Consider the following 20,366-nt stretch of genomic DNA (forward strand, 5'->3'; position numbering starts at 1 on the left):
GAATGCGCTCCTTACGAATGAAAATCGCTTATTGTCACGAGTAGGCTTCAATGAAGTTACTGTGAAAAGCCCCTAGTCGCCACATTCCGGCGCCTGTCCAGGGAGGCTGGTACGAGTTCACCACACTCTGCAGTTTCTTGCGATCTAGGGCCGAGCAGTTGCCATACCAAGCTGTGATTCAGCCTGAAAGGATGCTCTCTATGGCACATCTGTAGATGTGAGACCGCTGACACTACCACCTTCTCCAGTCCTCTTGCCGTCAGCACCTCCTCCAGCAATGTGGAGGCCGGTTCCTCCGGGAAGCTCTGTATCTCCTTCCTGGCAAAGTCCCAAACCTGCATATATCTAAACACTTCTCCCTGCTCCAGCCGATACTTCGCTTCCAGCTCCTTCAATCCTGCAAACCGACCCCGAAGAAACAAATCTTTTAGCATCTTAATCCCCTTCTCTTCTCATTTTCCATCCCACCTTCCTGGCTCAAATCTGTGGTTCCCCCGAATCGGCATTTCCCTTGACCCTGCCCCCAACCCGAAGTGTTGGCGAAACTGCCTCCAGATTTTCAATGAAGCTATTATTACTGGACTCTCTGAGTATTTCCCCGGAGCTATCAGGAGCAGCGCTGTTGCTAGTGCTTTCAGTCCCGACCCCCTGCACAGACTCTCCTCCATTCTGACCCACTGGGAATTAACCCCACTGACCCAGCTCCGCACCTTCTCCACATTCGCTGCCCAGTAGTAGTACACCAGGTTCAGAAGACCCAAACCTCCTTCCTTCCTTCCCCTTTGCAGTAGCACCTTTCTCACTCTGGCCACCTTCCCTCCCCATATGAACGAGGTAATCCTTCCCTCAATCTCCCTGAAGAAAGCCTTTGGCAGGGAAATCGGTAGGCATTGAAAAATAAACATAAATCATGGCAACACATTCATTTTAACTGCCTGTAACCGAGCCGCCAGTGACAGAGGGAGACCATCCCACCTTGCCAGGTCGGCTTTCACTCTCCCCACCAAACTAGAGATGTTGTACCTGCGAAACCTGCACCCCCAAATACCTAAAGTGAGTCCCTGCCCTACGGAACGGCAGCTCCCCACCCCTGCCCCCACCCCCGGCCGAGACACCTCAAAATACCTACTCTTGTCTCGATTCAGCTTGTACCCCGAGAAAGACCCAAATACTCTCAGTATCTCCAATATTCCCCCTATCGACACACTTGGTTCCGACACATATAACAGCAAATCGTCAGCATATAGGGACACCCTATGCTCCACCCCCCCCCCCCCCCCCACGCACTATTCCTTTTCATGCTCTTGAACTTCTTAATGCGATGGCCAATGGCTCAATTGCAAGTGCAAACAGCAGGGGGGGACACAGGACATCCCTGCCTCGTCCCACGGTGGAGAGAAAAGTATCTCGACCTGATGTTGTTTGTGCGGACACTCGCCTTCGGCTCCTTATATAGTAGCTTCACCCAGTTCACAAATCTTGGTCCAATCCCAAACCGCTCCAGAACTGCCATCAAGTACCCCCATTCTACCCGGTCAAACGCCTTCTCAGCGTCCAGGTCCACAGTCACCTCTGTTTCCTTCCCTTCTGCCGGTGCCATAACGACGTTCAAAACCCTTCTAATGTTCGAACAAAGCTGCCTCCTTCTCACGAACCCTGTCTGATCCTCACCTTTCACCTTCGGGAGGCACTCCTCCAGCCTACCTGCCAGTACCTTTGCCAAAACCTTTGCGTCCACATTCAAATGTGATATGGGCCTATACGACCCACACTCCGTCGGATCCTTATCTTCTTTAGCAACAGGAAAATCGATGCCTGCCCCAAGGTTTGTGGCAACACCCCCTTTCCTATTGCCTCTTCAAACGTCCACACCATCAGGGGTGCCAGCTTATCCTTGAATTTTTTATAATATTCCACCGGAAACGCATCCGGCCCTGCCACCTTCCCCAATTGCATCCTCCCAATCACATCCTTTATCTCCTGCTCCACTGTTGCTCCTTCTAATGTAGCTCTATCCCCTCCCCTAGCCTCGGGTACTCCAACCCATCTAGAAGTTCCTGCATCTCACGGTCTCCCCTGGGTGGCTCTGACCTGTACAACCTCTCATAGAACTCCTCAAAAAGCCTGTTAATCAGCTCCAGAGTCACCACCAACTTCCTTGCCCATCCCTCACCTGAAGAATTTCCCTTGCCGCTACTTCCCTCCGGAGCTGACCTGCTAACATACCTTATCTCCTTGTTCATAAACTGCAGCCCTTGCTCGTCTCAGTTGGTGCACTGCCTTCTTGGTAGACAGTCAGTCGAAGCTCGCCTGTACTTCCTCTTTTCCAGCTTCGCTGGGTCCCCATCTTCTGCATAACTCCTATCTACCTCCAACATCTCATCTATTATCCTCTGCCGCTCCAATCTCGCCTTTGTCCACCCTGGCCTTAAACAAAATTATCTCACCCCTCACCATCATCTTTAGAGCCTCCTAGACAACTGCCTTCGACACCTCACCCGTACAGTTGAAACCTAAATATTACTTAATTACCTTTTCAATTTTCTCATAGAACACTTGGTTCCCCAAAATCCCCACTTCCAGTTTCCACCTCAGCCTCTGCGCTTCCTCCTTCTCCAGTACCATATCCACCCAATGCGGTGCATGATCTGACACTGCAATTGCCAAGTATTCCGATCCCTTAACCCCAGCCAGCAGAGCCTTCCCCACCACAAAGAAGTCGATCTGCGAATATACCTCATGGACTGTTGAGAAAAACGAGTACTCCCGTTCCCTTGGGTGCAGGAACCTTCAAGGGTCCACCCCTCCCATTTGCACCATTAGCCCTGCCAGCGCCTACCCCCCCCCCCCCCCCCCCCCCCCCCCCCCACTGATGGGACCAGCGAGCGCGGCCATGATCTGTCCAACCTTGGCTCCTGCACCAAGTTCCAGTCCCCCCCCCCCCCACAATCAGTTTGTGTGTGTTCAAATCGGGGATGGCCCCTAACACCTTCTTCGTGAATCCCACATCATCCCAATTGGGACCGTATACACCTAACAGCGCCACTAATCTCCCCTCCAGCGCCCCTGTCACAATCACATATCTACCCCCAGGATCTGCCACCACCTTCTCCATCTGGAAGCGTACCCTTTTCCTGACCAGCACCGCTACCCCTCGAGCCTTTCCGTCAAATCCAGAGTGAAACACTTGACTAACCCAGCCCCTTTTAAGTCTCACCTGGTCCTTCACCCTCAAGTGAGTCTCCTGCAGCATTGCCACATCGGCTTTCAAACTTTTAAGATGCGCAAGATGCACCGGACCTCCTAGCCCTCTCACGTTTCACGTGACTATCCTAACTGGGGATCTCTCACCCCCCCACCCTTCTTATCCACCATCATTATACCACCAGGCCCTGCCCCATAAGCCTGACCTGCCCCTGTCCATTGTTAGCATCGAACCCCTTCTCCCCTCCCAAGAACTCTCCCTACATTGCCCCTTAAAAAAAATCTCCCGGCATCAATCCCCCCCCCCCCCCCCCCCCCCCCCCCACCCCCCTCGCTCTCCCGGCATCAATCCCCCCCCCCACCGCCCTCGCTCGCCTCGTAGGCCCATTGAAGCCTGCTATCCAGGCTCCAATGTCCGCAGCCCTCCTCACACCTCACTTCCGTTCACTAGCTGACTTTAGTTAGCTAGCGTAGGTGGTTCCCCCCGCCAAGATATATCGTCCCCTTCCACCCAGTTCCAGAGAAAGAAAAAACAAAACCAACAATCCAACCCATACAATTCACTAACACAAGATTTAACTGTCGCAACACAGAATGTCAATCAACCCACCCATTAACTTGAACTCTGTAACAATGCAAAGAGAAGTAAATTACAACACACATCAGTAAAAATAAAGTTGTAGCATTTATACATTTTCCAGCTGACCAAACACAGTCCACAGTCTCTCTTCCAGTTCCGGTCCTCACGTCTGTCGCAAGCCTTCTGCCCTCACAAGTGCCTCAGCCGCTTCCGCTGTCTCAAAATAAAAGTCTTTGGCGTGATACGTTACCCTCAGCTTCACCGGGTATACTATACCAAATAGCACCCCTTTTTGTACAATGCCGCCTTCACTCGCCCGAACGCCGCTCGTCTTTTTGCCAACTCCACCGTCAAGTCCTGGTAGATCCGAACCACAGTACCATCCCACTGTACATCGCGCTTCTGCTTCGCCCAACTTAATACCTTCTCCTTCATGCAGAACTTATGGAAGCAGATAATTACTGCTCTTGGCGGCTCGTTCACTTTGAGCTTCGGCCTTAATGACCGGTGAGCTTGGTCCAGCTTGTACCAGGAGGGCTTCTCACCCTCCTCCATCAACTCCGCCAACTTCTTAGCAAAGTATTGTGTTGGCCTTGGGCCCTCTGTCCCTTTGGGCACGCCCACAATTCTCAAATTGTGCCGCCTTGAGCGGTTCTCCAAGTCCTCGAGCTTTGCTCGGAGTCCTCTGTTGACCTCCACCACCCTCCGCGGCTCATCCTCCATCAATGTAAACTGGTCGCTGTGCCGTGACACGGCCTCCTCCACTTCCTTCATATTCTCGTCCTGCTCTCTCACCTCGATGTCTTTGCCACAGCCACCCTCACCTGGGGCGATTGCCACTTCCACCAATGACTTCAATGCGACCGCCGTCTCCTTCCTCAAGGCCTCCATGTGCCTCGCAAACTGCTTTTCCAGCTCCACCTCCATCACCTCGATCATCTTCTCCACCGTAAGTAGTGTGACCCCACCATGAGGTTCGGCTTCCGCCACCTTGTCAGCATTTTTGCCCACCCTCTCATTCAGTGGCGAACCCGCGTTTCCTCCTTTCTTCGATGCTGTTCTTCGCATCCTTTAGCAGCTTATTGTTTTTCCTTTCTTTTCTTCCCCCTTTCACCCTCCTGTCCTTCATCAATCTGTTTATTTAAAAAAAAACAATTTTTCTTCCTTCACACAAAAAAAAGGGAAAAAGGGGAGAAAACAAACTTTCACCAAACTCCTTTAAAACTTATTTCTCTTCTCCCCAACATTCCCCCACAGCTCCCCTGGGACCGGAATCCAGCCTTCTTATCTCATCCTAGGTGGGAGCCATCCGATGTGGAATACCCCACCTACATCTTGCCCTGACCTCGGGCCTGTCACCTCGGCCTTCTTTTGGCTCCACCCCCGCTGCTCTGACCTCTGCACCGCGCTGGGCCCAGTGCCTCAGCCCCCGCCGCCCGACACCCGCGCGGTGTTCTTCGCCAGTCTTTAAACCGGGCCCGCTAGCTGCCCGTAACGGCCCCAATGGCGACGATAGTTGGGGGGTGATCGATGTATCGGGGAAATCCCCGAATGCGTCGCAAATCGTGGCCACCGGCGGGAACTCTTATTTATGTGGTCGCCCAACTCGCACATGCCACCCCTGTTTCTGCCTTTATGAGTACTCGTAGTCCTTCTCTCCATGCACCAATGTGGGAATTCAGTTCACAATTGCCTCTGTCATGAGTTTTACAATTCAAGTCTGGTAGAAAAATGGGGCAAAAGGTCCAAAAGTCCATCCAGAGCTGGAGCCACCAAATGTGCGACTTACTCCTTCATAGCCGCCACCGGAAGTCCACTGGGAATTTCTTAACAACTCCTACAACTACTGTACCTGAAAATACATCACACTTCAATTGTACTTTTTACAGTGGAATTGGGATATAACCTTTACCTATCCCATTCACTAATATCTTGGCTTCTATTGAACTATCCAGATGGAAAACCAAATCCTTCTCCAGGACGAGAGTTTGAGACGGGACTTGTAAGAGGAGGGGAGGCTGCAGAATGGCCAGAATGGATACTAGGGAGCCTAAAGCAAGAGCACAAAGTACAGAACCCCCAACAAAACAGCGAAAACAGGGTGAGGAGTGGAGGAGAGGGGGGCGTTTAAAAATTTAAAAAAGGGGGAAAGAGGAAGGGGAAAGAACCGCATATATGTGAACAGATGACAATCACCCTCTGTATGACATGAGACCTGAGGAAGTACCTTTAAGCAACAAATGGGGGAGAGGGGGGCAGAAGGGGGGACAAGGAGGGGGAGGGGCCAAAACCAACAGAAAAGTTCTTGGCTATTGTAGCCAATGCACATACACTTGTCTATTGTACAGTGTATAAAATTAATAACTGTAATAAAAACATTTTTTTTAAAGGGGAAGGGGGTTGGGGGGGGGGGTAAGAGGCGTTGGGCTTTGGAGATTCTTACTTCAATGCCTGGTCTTTGTAAATTAGATCATAGATCATAGAATTTACAGTGCAGATTGTATTTGGTTTGTATAGATTGGTTTATTTTGAAGTGTATAAAATGAAAAACTCTCATAAAAACATTTTCAATAAAGAAAGGGGACCTGTGTCCCTTAAAAGAGTTTGGAGTTTGGCTACCTCAATGGAGGAAAATGGTGTGATCTTCCGCTTAGACAAAAACCCTGCATGTCTATCCTCTACCTCATTCAACACCTGCTCTCAAATCAGTGTTCACCTCGGGCCTCCTAAGTCCAGTTAAAACTACAGTCTGCCCTGCAGTATTTTCCATTTTTGGTCCCTTTTCAAAATCCTCCTTATGAACTCCAACAAGTCCCATCGGCCTTCCTTGAAACCTCCAACAGGCTGAATGCGGGTGTTTCACCTTGCTACAATGTTAACACCAAGACTTCCAAGCCTCACCTCCACCCTCAGTACCTTTATTCCTGGTCTGAGGAGGAGACCTTTTGCAGTCATTCTAACTGGGCAAGGCAGTGCTTTGTTTTGTCACTTCACCCAAAAGATAGCATTAGCGAGAATGTCGAACTCCCTCATTATTATCCTTAAATGTTGGCCAAGTTAGCACTTGAATCCAAAATGTTCGGACATGGAAGCAAAGGTGTTACACTGAACCAAGCTGATATAATTTTCCTGGGTTGGCATAAGAATATATGGTGTGATTTAACCACTGCGTTGCGCCAGGTGCGATCTGGGCATGCCAGTTAAATAGTGGAAAAGCTAAAATTGACATTCGTACCCGACGCAAATCACTTTGCCGTCGAACTAGCCCGCTACAGATGGTGAGTTCACGCCCAAATATGGTGAGCATATCATTGATTCCAATTTGCATCAATTACCATCTCATTAGCAAGATTGAAGTCAAATGTAAGGGGCTCAAGGGAATTAAACGGCTGGGGGGAATTGAAGAGGTGAGTAGCCATTTCTATTTTGTGGCATGCAGCTCAAGGACACTGGAATTGCTGCCCAGTGCTTGGGGGATGGGGTGGGGTGGCGCCGGTTGTGGGCCGCTCCAAGCGGCCGGCCCACCGATTCTCCAGCCTGGAAGGGCCGAGCACCCGTGTAAAAAAAAAAATCCGAGTCCCGCCGGCGCCGTCCACGCCTGCTCACAGCCGACAGGAACTCTGCATGCAAGGGTCAAGTGGCGACCTGTGCGGGGGAGGGCTGCTCCGACCCCGGGGAGGACCTCCAATGCGGCCTGGCCCACGATCGGGGCCCACCGATCGGCAGGCCGGTCTCTCTGTCCCCCAGCCTCTTTTCCTACGCGCTGGCCCCTATACTCCTGCACCATGTTGCGTCGAGACCAGCACATTGAATGGGGCTACCGTGCACGCGCACGTTGGCGCCAGCGCCACTGCGAATATGCGCGTTGGCACCAGCGACATTGCACATGCCTGGATCCCGCAGTGCACAGTTCGCGCCGGGATCGGCGGCTGGAGCGGCGTGAACCGCTCCAGCACCGTGCTGGCCCTCTGTAGATGCCAGAATTGCTCCTGGCAGTGGCCTGTTCACACTGTCGTAAAGGACAATGGCATTTACGATGGCGTGGATACTCTGCCGCAGGATGGGAGAATCCCGCCCGCTGTTCTTGGTTTAGTGCTGAAGGTCACTTTAGCTCCCTTTGACTGTGAACAACTTCTAACTTAACAGCTGAAGGCACTCTTGCCAATAAGGAATTGGCCGTGTTAGTTATGAGAGCACTTCACAGTTCCAGGCTGTGTTTTCTGCTAGCTCCTGCTGGTGGCTGCAGGTGTCTGGGAGCAGTTGTTGCTTTTTCCTTCCTTTTCTGTAGCCAGAAAAAGGACAATTCTTTCTAAGATACCTGAGTCCTGGAATACCGGGCTCAGGGGGGACGTATGAGTCCAGAAGGTAATCCTGTTTGAAGCGAGAAGACATGTGGGACCTTGTACATGACATTAATCCAAATGGGCCACCTGATGACGCCATTGAAGAATTGCTTTTGTAGATTGCTGCTGCTTTTGTTGCTGGTATGGTGAGTGCTGCATGTAACTGACACATCACCGTGGGTTAAACAGGCTGGAAGTCATGGATGTTCAGCTGCCCCTTGTACGCCAGTGGAATGTGTAGATGCCTGTGTTTAGTTCCGGTGAGATTGGGCCGTGTGGGAGGGCCTGCACTGTTGCGGATACTGGCGAGGGAATGGCACTGATACGTGGAACAAGTAATGCATTGATAAACAGACCATTTCTACAACAAAGTTCTGGACATGATAACACATTCTCAGGCTTATCCTCCATTTCTGTTCAGGAACTTGTAGGGTTGATACCGTGTGTTTATTTTCTTTTGTGAAAATGAGCTGATATAGCTTTGTATTAGTAACAATATGGAATGGAGATGTTTCCTTGTTGCTCAATGATTAGTATGACATATGAAATGTTACATAGTTGATTTTTAAATCTTTGTTACTGTTGACTGTTTAATAGCTTTTCATGGGTGCATATGCCATGGCTCAGGCGATAATTATTACATTGCATTTCAATCAAACTTTGAAGACTGAACAGTTTGCCTCACCTCTAAAAGCATCATCACCATAGTGAGAGCAGCCAATAATCAAACAATCAAGAGCTGGGCTTCAGTACTGGGATCTCCTCGTGACTAAAGGGTGAGTTGTGTGGATCAGGGAAGGGCACCTGAGCATGGTGTCCCGGGCGCACACAGCATGTGGCCTCCCATGCCTGCCTGGGCTCCATGTTCTGCACATTCTCCCCCTTACCCGAATCCCCCTCGTTGGAGGAGGCTTGGCTTTCCTCCTCCTCCTACAGCACACCACATCTCTGCTAGAAGATGTTATGGAGGACGCAGCAGGGTGCCATATGTGGGTGACCCTCTCGGCATCATACTGGAGAGCCCACCAGAGCGGTCCAGGCACCTGCACCAGGCATCTTAAGGAGTCTGAAGCACTGCTCGATCACGCTCCTGGTTGCTGTATGGGTGTTGTTGTAGCGGATCTCCGCGTTGGTCTGTGGCCTCCGGTTAGGTGTCAGCGGCCATGACCGCAGTGGATAACCTCTGTCATCCAGGAACCAACCCCCCAGTAGGGGGCGGGGGATGTCTCGAACTTGTCAGGAATCGTTGTGTGTGCCAGGATGAAGGGGTTATGTACACTGCCCAGGTATTGGGCGCAGATGTACATGATGTGCAGCTCATGGTCTTCACATATCAGCTGCACATTCGTTAAGTGGAACCCTTTTTGGTTGGTGTCGAGCGGCCTGTAATCTGCAGGTACTCGCAGGGGGACATGCATCCTGTTGACCACCCCCTTGACTTGGGCACCCGCAGATAGCAGTGTACCCCACTGCCCGGCATCCTGGTGGGATTGGTCCACATTGAAGTGGGTGTATTGTACTGACTGGGCATAAAGGGCCTCCATGGCGGTGTGGATGCACTTGTGCATCAAGGTCTGCTCCAGCTCCAGCTCGCACAGCACAGGGCACCCCCCAGGTCTGCGGCGACTTGCAGAAAGCTACCATTGCTGGTTGAATTGCAAAATTCATTGTCTGCAGGATGTGAAACGCTGGCATGTTAGCATGGTGGGCACCCCTGTGCCCAACCAGGTCCACCAGGCTACATGGTGGCCCCGGTTGGCACTGTGGACTCTGTCCCCACATACCAGTCCCTGACCTCTGCACTCCTGACCCTGTTGGTGTCTGGCAGCGTGTGGGCCTCTGCCTTGGTGCTCAGCCCTGATGCCAGGGGTATCGTCGGCTGGTTGTGCCCTTGTCAGTGGTACCTTCCACTCCGCTGCCCCCGTCCAGCACTGTAGGGACTACTGTGGGCGTTGCCCTGGCTGGGCCGCCAGCAGGTGGTGTCCGGGTTGGGGCTGTATTGCGGAGGGTGGGGTGCGAGTGTGGTGGTGTGGAGGGGGTGGAGGGCTGCCCATACAGTAGGTGTCACTCTACAGAACCAGGGGCCAAGGTGGATGGTCAATGGGGTCCACAGCAAATGGCTGTCTTGCAAGCCGTGGCAATGGTGATGATCCCTGACTGGACACCACCCCAGTCCCATGGTAGGAGGGTAACCCCGGTCACTCGGCCTGTTTCGCTGTCAGCCAACGGAGAATCCCGCCCAACATGCTTCCGTTTCCATCAGAATCTTCCACCCTGACTTTGTCATCTTTTTTAATGGTTTTTAGAATGGTTGCAAACATCTTGGGTTGGATTCTCCGGTCGCCGAAATTGGACTCGGCGAACGGCTGGAGAATCTCACTTCCCGATCGAATCGGGGGTGGCCCCACTTTTGCGATGCTCCGCCCCCTCCAAAGTGGCATACTCACAGAGTACACCATGTGCCTCCCGCTGCTCCGCCCCCGACCAGCTGAGTTCCCTATGGCGTGAGATGGCCGAAGTAGGGGACAATTTTGCGGACCGGGTCCGTGAGCGGCCTCTGCCATGAAGCACGGCATGACCGCTGCAGGCTGCCACCGTGCACATGCGCGGCCATGGTCCCGGAAATTCCCCGGGTCGTATCGGCAGCTAGAACTGGGTGCTCTACTCTGTTGTCCTGCTAGCCCCCAGCAAAACGGGGAATCGGTGGCCGTTTTGCCCCAGTTTTCCTGGCGTGGGAACATAGCCCCAGAATTGGAGAATCCAGCCCCTTGTCATTTTATCAGGTTTACCAGACTGATTCCAGGTATGAGGAGAGATTGACTAGGTTAGGATTGTTCTCGCTGGAGTTCAGAAGAATGAGGGGAGATCTCATAGACAGAAAATGAGGAGACATTTCTTCACCCAAAGAGTGGTGAGCCTGTGGAATTCATTACCACAGGAAGTAGTTAATGCTAAAACATGGAATATATTCAAGAGGCGGTTAGATATAGCACTTGGGGTGAATGGGATCAAAGGCTATGGGGGGAAAGCAGGATGAGGCTATTGAGTTGGTTACTCAGCAATGATCGTGATAAATGGCAGAGCAGCTTGAAGGGTCAAAAGGCCTCCTCCTGCTCCTATCTTCTATGTATCTATGTATAATGTATTATGCTCTAATACCTATTCTGCCTCTTTTTTGAAATGTAAGCTTTCTTACAAGTTTTCGATTTGTTTGCTCCAACGGAATGTCTGATAAGGTTGTTCGAAGCTGTCTGTTCTGAAATTTTTTACAGATCGCACAATTCTTGATCATTACTTGAATATCTTGATTAATACCTGACCAGTATACCATCTCCCTGGCTCGTCCTTTACATTTCCCTATTCCTAAGTGCCCTTCATGAATCTTTTTCAGAATCATTGGACATCCCTTCCTGAATCTCACAGCCATGTCCTAGCACCTGCATCAGCTCTGGGATAACCTTGATCAGGGGCTTGACATTTGACTTGGACTCAGCTGAGTCCTGGGATCCAGCAGACCTCCCACTGCTCATTCCCTTGGATGTTCCTGTGTCCACCTGATGTGCATCAACAACTGTGTGGTGCTCACCAGATTGTGCTCCAAAAGCCTGTCCACTAATGCTGCCACTGAGGTGCGTGTCTCTGGCTGGAGGAAGGTGGGGGTGATAGCTGTGACCCCCTCGATGGTGGTCCTGGATGAACCGGCCCCATCAGATGGAGATCCTGTGAGAGAATGGACGTGTGGTCAGTGAGAGGGAAGGAGCATTTTGTTTGACATGAACAACTCACTTGAGACAGGTCAATGAGGTGAGGGGATAGTTGATGCTCACGTCTGTGGCACAGACCAACCTCGCCGTCGGTGATTGTGCTCTCCTCGGTCAACTCTGCGATCTCCGGGGTCTGTTCCTCATAGGGGATGAGGTACTCAGTTCTCAGGCACTCTGCTTCCTGCCTCGGCCCTTTCCTGCCTATTATGGACTATTTATTCATGAAGAGACAAAGAGACGGCTTTGTGAGCCACACGCTTGTTGGATCAGTGGGGTTTATGGCAGGTCTCATGTGTGGGGATCCCAACTGGACATGAAAGGGTTGTGCTGTTGGGTGAAAGGGTGAGAAACAAACGTGAAGATTGGATATGGGGAGGATGCGAGGTGTCAGCCAGTGATTTGGGGCAGGAGTTTTTGAGGGGTGGCAGGCGGAACTGATGCCAGGGGAGAGTTGGTTTATTACCCTTGCATTTCGGTGGAGGTCATTGATCTTCTTCCTACATGGTTTTTGCAGTCCTCCTTGTCATGCTGCATGTACTGACAGCCACTGTCTCCCAGATGGTATTGCTGGCCCTGCTACTGGCCCTCCAACCCCCTTGGGGAAATACAATGTCCCATCTCACCTCCACAGTGTCCAGAAGCCTGGCCAGGTCAGCATCCCAAAAGTGAGGAGCAGGTCTGAGCAGTGCCTTGTTTATGTGTTACCTGTAGTGAGTGGTGAGGAAGCATTTAAAAGCATCTCCCACTTGTTAGAGGCATGTGTCTGGTGAATGAGTCAGCGAGACAGCCAGTAAAGGTGAGAATGGGGGCTCATTTCTGGCACTAAGTGCTACTAAATACAGGCTACAATCTCGTCAATGCGACCATCGAGAAACACCGCGCCAATCACGCCCAAAATGAAACATTTCCATTAAATTGCACCCATAGACTTTCATCTGGAAATACATGCGTTCAAAATGTTGCAATAACATTAGATTTAAACTTAATTAAGATTTAAAACCATCTATGTGGATTCTAAAGAGTGAAAGTAATAAATGTATATTTATTGTCTAATTGAAAAGCAACTAGATAAAAATAATGGATGTGGGCTAGTAGTGTATTCAAAGCTTTGAACTTAAGGCTTCTTAAGGTTGCTGCAAGGTTAAAGATTTCTATAACACGTGTGCCTTTTTACTACTTACTCACAATAGAATAGTATTCAGCTGAAAATCCCCATCCAAGCTTGAACATTGAATGAGAAAATTCCAGCACGAGAGTCCGTCCAGTTGAGGTTAAAGCTATTGGCGTCTTTGATATTCCACAGTATTTTCCCTGGAGAGCTGAAGGTTTTCGAGCGACATCGTAGATGGCCAAATAATTAATTGTACAATTTTCATTTGTGCTCAAGTGCAATCTAGTAATTTGTAAAACAATCTGTTCAATAATAAGGATATAAAAATATGTCAGGCCTGTTTTCAATGAAAACTTTCAACCTGGAACCAACAATTAGAAGGAAAGTCAAATCACAAATGAAATGCGAGATTTAAAGTTTTTATAAGATATCTTACTTGAATGATTTTAAGTGGCGATAAATCAACAAATATGAAGTGATCAATATAAAAAGATCTCACAAGTTAATGACCTGAATTTTCACTCCCGTGTAAAAAGCAGTCTGGACATCTTCCAGCTCCATAAATGCAATGAAGTAGAAAATGCTCCAGTTACATGGTTAAAAATCATCGAACAGAACAGTTAAGAATAGTCTGAAAAAAATTCCCCCCAATTCTCCCTACTGGTCAGACCCACAAATAAACACCCACCAAACAACACTCCCTTCTAGGTGTTTAACTATATCTCTACAGGGTGGATGAGAATATGATGTTTCCCTTGGTTGGGGAATCTGGGGAGTCTAGAAACAGAGGGCGCAATTTCAAAATAAGTGGGAAAACCATTCAGGACCTAGATGAGGAAAAAGTTCTTTCCACAGAAGGTTGTGAATCTTTGAAATTCTCTACCCCAAAGGGTAGTGGTAGTTAAATCATTGAGTATGTGCAAAGTAGAAATTGATAGATTTCCTAGGGTTATGTGGCTAGTGTGGGTAAAAGGCACTAACATGTCTAATTTGCCATGGTCATATTGAATGTTGGAGGAGCTCGATGGGTTGAATGGCCTATTTGCTGTTCCTGTGTTCCTATAAAAATCAAAGATTACCCAAGGCAAAACTACTTTCTCTTCAGTAAAGGTACATGACCTCTCAAACTCGCTTTCACTTTGAACAAAATCAATTTTTGCAGCCCAAGACTTTTCAGGCTTGATTGGATGGTTAATTCAAACTGTGCTTTCTCCCAGCCCAGAATAGTTTCCAGATTATTTCCAAAGACAACCCCAAATCAGCTCAACATCTCTCCTTACATATCCTTCTTTCCCTTTCATCTTCAATGCCATTGTTCTCAGCACATCTTTTTATATTAGTCATACATTATAAATTAAATAATGATATCACTCAAGCTTATGTCAACAGACAGAATTAAATAGAAAGCAATGATTTGGTAAAAATATGCCACATATTCTTTCCCCACAGATCTAAAGAGCTGAAGTTTTAAATGCCTTGGCAGGCAGTTACCCTTGGCAGTTGTTCTTGATTGTTTTGACAATTGTTCTTGATAGTTCCTTTTAATGCTCTTGGTGGTTGTTCTTGATGCTCTTGACAGTTGCTCTTGTCCATTCTTGTTGATGCTTTTAAAAGCTGTTCTTGATAGTTGCTTTTGATAATTCCAGTGAGTTTCTGCATTATTCGATGCATGTTTTGTCCATTTTTAACTACTGAGGGGCCTCTCCCAAAAGTGTCTCAAGACTATATCCAAGAGGGTCTCCTACCGCTCCAAAAGAGTACTGTTGTGACTGCAATTGTTATTAATGCTGAACAAGCCAGAGATTCAGGGTATGATTGACTGGGAAGATTTCTAAGTGTGGTAGCGACCGGGAGCTGCCATGGGCTTCCCAGCACTGGGCCCGGTGAGGCCAAGAACTCTATTCACCATTAATCGGTCCACTTAATGAGGCCCATGGGCTTCACACTGCAAATGAAGGCTCGATGGTCCAAAGGGAATGGCCCAAAACATCCCCTTTAGATTCTGAGGCAGAATCCATGATGTCATTTGACAGACTTGGCAAGTGGCCAATAAAAATGCATATAAAATTTTCAACTTTCTCCTATCAGGACCTGTGGTTGGTGAAGCCAGTCAGTAACTTTCAGGGAAGAAGGCGGGTCTTCTAAAGAGTGCCATCTTTCGTTCAGATCTGTTAAGCAGCTAGCAAACAAGGTCCCTGAAGTTTATCTCTCCTTCACCATTTCTCTCTCTGTGCTAGACAATTTTAAGAAGCACTGTAGCCAAATCTGTGAAGACTTTCCTGTGTTAAGGGAATACAGACACCAACAGATCTGAGAAAGAGATCTTGAGTATGAACACCATGATGTGGCGATGCCAGCGTTGGACTGGGGTGAGCACAGTAAGAAGTCTTACACCAGGATAAAGTCCAACAGGTTTGTTTCAAATCACTCACTTTCGGAGCACTGCTCCTTCCTCAGATGAATGAAGAGGTATGTTCCAGAAACATATATATAGACAAATTCAAAGATGCAAGACAATTGCATGGCTTGAGACAATTCACACCTCTTTAACCTGTGGTTACCCCTATCTCTGGATCTGTAAAGACTTAATTACCTGCAAATACTCACATTCAAAGCATTGTCTGGCATCTTTGACTTTGTCTATATTTTTGTTTCTGCAACATACCTCTTCATTCACCTGAGGAACTTCCCCAGTATTGACTGGGACTCACTTAGTGCTAGGGGCTTGGATGGGGCAGAGTTTGTAAGGAGCATCCAAGAGGGCTTCTTAAAACAATATGTAGATAGTCCAACTAGGGAAGGGGCTGTACTGGACCTGATCTTGGGGAATGAGCCCAGCCAGGTACTAGATGTTTCAGCAGGGGAGCATTTCGGGAACAGTGACCACAATTCAGTAAGTTTTAAAGTGCTGGTGGACAAGGATAATAGTGGTCCTAGGGTAAATTGGGGGAAGGCTAATTATTAAAATATTAGACGGGAACTGAAGAACCTAGATTGGGGGCGGATGTTTGAGGGTAAATAAACATCTGACATGTGGGAGGCTTTCAAATGTCAGTTGAAAGGAATTCAGGACTGGCATGTTCCTGTGAGGAAGAAAGATAAATATGGCAAATTTCGGGAACCTTGGATAACAAGAGATATCGTAGGTCTCGTCGAAAAGAAAAAGGAGGCATTTGTCAGGGATAGAAGGCTGGGAACAGACTCCCTACTGAAACTAAAATACCACTCTCTGGCATCACTGCAGCAGTTAACACCCATTTCTTAAAGGTACTCTCACTACAGATATTTATGTACACACCCATTTCTTAAAGGTACTCTCACATGACACCTCCCCCCAAGAAAATAAGATAAACCATCAACTTCAAGATGGTTTCATTTTTCACTATCCTTTAAGAAATGCACACAGTAAATATACTTTTTTGTTTCAAAAAACAGCACATGCAAACAGGTACAATAATATAGCCAATTTTTGTTCTTCTTCCTCCAACTGAAATCCTTCCTGATTGACAGTCTCTTTGAACAAGAAGGTCTCTGCACGAACCATCCATTTTTCAACACCTCGGCATTTCTCTTTAAAGTCAGATACTTCAGTTCAATCTGATCAGAGTCCCTTGCAATTCTCCAACACAGGAGCATTGGTTATCACAGCTTTCAGGAAGTCAAATGTCTGTTGAAAGTCCGCTGTCCATTGACATTTTTGACGTTTCTTTAGCAAGTTCATCAGTGGAGCCATCACTCTACAAATCTTTTGCACAAATGTTCGATCAAATCACTCATGCCAAGAAATCGCATTATTTCTCGTCATGTCGAGGGTAACGGAAACTCCCCAATAACTTTTGTTTTCACATCCCGTGGGACCATTCGACCCATCCGATTGTATGGCCAAGGAAAGTGACTTGGGCTTTTCCAAATTCACTTTTGGCTTGGTTTATCACCAAACCTGCCTCCTGAAGTCGATCGATCAGATGTTCTTTCCATGTCTGGCTGAAAATGACCAGACTGTCGGTGCACACCGCACAATTGGGTAATCATGAAACAAATTGGTTAACCGTTAAAATGTGGCTGGGGCGTTTTTCATGCCAAATGGCATAACTTTGAATTGGTATATACCATCTGGAGTCACAAAAGCTGAAATTTCCTTTGCCCTTTTGGATAAAGGTACCTGCCAGTAACCTTTAAGTAAATCCAGTTTGGAAATAAAAGCTGATTGTCCCACTTTCTCAATGCAATCCTCCAAACGTGGGACAGGACAAGAGTCCGTTCTTGTAACTGCATTAACCTTTCTATAGTCCACACACAACCTTTGGGTAACGTCTGGTTTTAGTACCATCACCATGGGTGAGCTCCATTGGCTGCAACCCACCTCAATTATGCCATTTTTAGGCATACTCTCAATCTCTTTGTTAACCTGTGCCAAATTTAAGGGATTGAGTCTGTATGGATGCTGTTTGATTGGAACAGCATTTCCCATATCTACATCATGTATAGCCATTTCAGTACTTCCCAATTTATCTATACAAAATTGCCCACGTGATATCAATAACTCTTTCAGGCCAGTTTCTCACTCGCCAATTTTTCCTTAATGAATTTAAGTGGTCCTCTTAACCCATGACCAAACATTAGTTCAAAAGGACTGAATTTGGTTGACTCATTCGGTGCACCCCTAATTGCAAACAGTACGAATGGAATTCCTTTATCCCAATCCACTGGATAATCATGACAATAAAATGAAAAAAATGAAAAATGAAAATCGCTTTATTGTCACGAGTAGGCTTCAATGAAGTTACTGTGAAAAGCCCCTAGTCGCCACATTTCGGCGCCTGTCCGGGGAGGCTGGTACAGGAATCGAACCGTGCTGCTGGCCTGCTTTAAAAGCCAGCGATTTAGCTGAGTGAGCTAAACCACAGCATTGTCTTTAATGTCTGATGCCACCTTTTTAGTGCTCCCTGCGATTCTGGATGGTACGCAGTTGATTTAAATTGTTTTATTTCTGAGCGATCCATAACTTATTTGAATAACCTTGAGGTAAAATTTGATCCTTGATCCGATTGTATTTCTGTGGGTTGTCCATATCTAGTAAAGAATTTAAGCAACTCCTCCACAATCTTTTTAGCTGTAATATTACATACTGGACTGGCCTCTGGAAACCTAGTAGACCCATCCATTATAGTCAAAAGATATTGATTCCCACATTTCGTTTTAGGAGGCGGTCTTACGCAATCAATTAGGACCCTTGTAAAAGGTTCCTCAAATGCTGGAATGGGTATTAAAGGTGCTGGTTTTATCACTGCTTGAGGCTTCCCTATCACTTGACATGTGTGACATGACTGACAAAATGTACCCACATCTTTATGTAGTCCAGGCCAATAAAAATGTTTCTGGATTTTAGCTTGAGTTTCCTGATTTCCAAATGACCTCCCACTGGTACCTCTTGCATCTCGCAACAGCTCCTTTCTATACCCGACCGGCAATACTACTTGATGAACTCCTGCCCACTTTTGATCCGCCTGCATATGTAAAGGTCTCCATTTTCTCATCAAGACATCACTTTTACGGTAATAACACTCTGGTATACACTCAGATTCCACTTCCGTGTATGCTTTCTGATACATCCATTTTATTTCTACATCTTTCTGTTGTAACTCTGCCAATTTTCCTGAACTAAAAATATTCACCTCATCCTCCACCTGTTCTTGTTCTTTTTCAACTATCTGATCAAAAATCATTTCTGATTATTGCACTTCAACTTCATCTTCACTCCTTGATTTCTCCTCTTGTCTCAGGACGGCGCAACATCGAGGGCCGAAGGGCCTGTACTGCACTGTAATGTTCTATGTTCTATGTTTAGCCTGTGACTTTGCTGCCTTGTTGGGACACAATCTGGAAAAATCCCAGAATATTCGTCCTTCAACACTTCAGTTGTCTGATTTTTCCCCTGGCTTATCAACCACAGTAGGCATCACTCCCACCTGCGATCCAGCTATATCATTACCCAATATAAACTGTAGTCCTAGAGAAGATAGTTTCTCTATTACTCCTACTACAATTTCACCTCTCTTCACTGGACTTTCCAACCTTACTTTACATAATTGAACACTACTTCTCTCACTCTGAATTCGACATATTATCACATGCTCTGGCAGCATTCTTCCCAAACTACATAACTCCTCATCTCTTACCATTAAAGATTGACTAGCTCCCGTATCTCTTAAAATTGTGGTTTTTTTACCTGGTCCTCCTGATACACATGAGTAAACTTTACCCACACAAGTGAATTCTTTAAAGAGATCTGGCACCCTCTTATCAATCATCTCTTGATCAGGCTGTATAATCTTTTGCACCTCCTTCGCTTCACTTGGACATTCCTTTGCCACTTTAACAAACCCCACTGTCTTATCATGTTTGACCACAACAGCCTTCCCAGTGCTTTTCTTCAACCACCAACACTGTGACTTTACATGGCCTAGTTTATTACAGTGAAAACATTTGAAACTTTTCATTTCTTTTCCACCCTCCTGGATTTCTTTTTTAATCTGAGGTACACTCTCCTTATTATCTCCCATCAGTTCACCTTTACCTTTACCATTTGAGTATTTCTCATGTCCCCAGTTTCTATCCCTCACAGGCTGAAACTGATGTCGGAAACCAAGCTTTGACTATTGAACTAATTCATAATTAACTGCAATTTCTGCTGCTAATCTCGCAGTTTTAACCCTCTGCTCTTCCACATGAATTCTCACTACATCAGAAATTAAATTTTTAAACTCCTCCAAAAGTATAATTTCTCTGAGAGCTTCATACGTTTGGTCTATTTTCAAAGCCCTTATCCACCTATCAAAATTACTCTGTTTGATCCTTTCAAACTCCATGTATGTTTGACCAAATTTGTTCCTTAAATTTCTAAAGCTTTGTCTGTAAGCTTCAGGCACAAGTTCATATGCACTTAAGATGGATTTTTTTCACCTCCTCATACGTACCAGATACATTCTCCGCTAGTGATGCAAACACTTCACAAGCTCTACCTACCAGCTTTGTTTGAATCAGTAATACCCACATGTCCTGTGGCCATTTCATTTGTCTAGCCACCTTCTCAAATGAAATGAAAAAGGCTTCTACCTCCTTCTCGTCAAACCTTGGCAATGCTTGGACATATTTAAATAGATTCCCACCAAGTCTTTGACTATGATGCTCTTTCTCACCATCGTCATCACTGTCCACCAACTGTTCGTTTCCCTTTACGACTGCCAATTTTAACTGACTGTCATGTTTCATGGCCATTTTCTGCAGTTCAAACTCTCTCTCTCTTTATCTTTTTCCCTGATCTGTATATCTCTTTCTCTTTTTGTTCTGCTCGGGCTATTCTT

The 20,366-nt window shown here is 47.2% G+C and overlaps 1 protein-coding gene across 4 annotated transcripts in view; it reads right to left on the minus strand.

Moving 5' to 3' along the window:
* Window positions 1-20,366, minus strand: part of LOC119971592 (low choriolytic enzyme-like) — a 290,266-nt gene that overhangs the window by 12,175 nt on the left and 257,725 nt on the right. For 2 of the 4 annotated variants that reach the window (XM_038807370.1, XM_038807368.1), the window contains exon 13: window positions 13,073-13,304. The exons of 1 other annotated variant lie outside the window; for it this stretch is intronic. In XM_038807370.1, the coding sequence (XP_038663298.1) occupies window positions 13,073-13,304 (232 nt within the window). The remainder of the gene's footprint in view (window positions 1-13,072; window positions 13,305-20,366) is intronic. One more of the 4 variants, XM_038807369.1, reaches the window with a different exon arrangement.

This window comes from Scyliorhinus canicula, chromosome 9 (assembly GCF_902713615.1).
Source record: "Scyliorhinus canicula chromosome 9, sScyCan1.1, whole genome shotgun sequence".
In the NCBI taxonomy this organism is placed as follows: domain Eukaryota; kingdom Metazoa; phylum Chordata; class Chondrichthyes; order Carcharhiniformes; family Scyliorhinidae; genus Scyliorhinus; species Scyliorhinus canicula.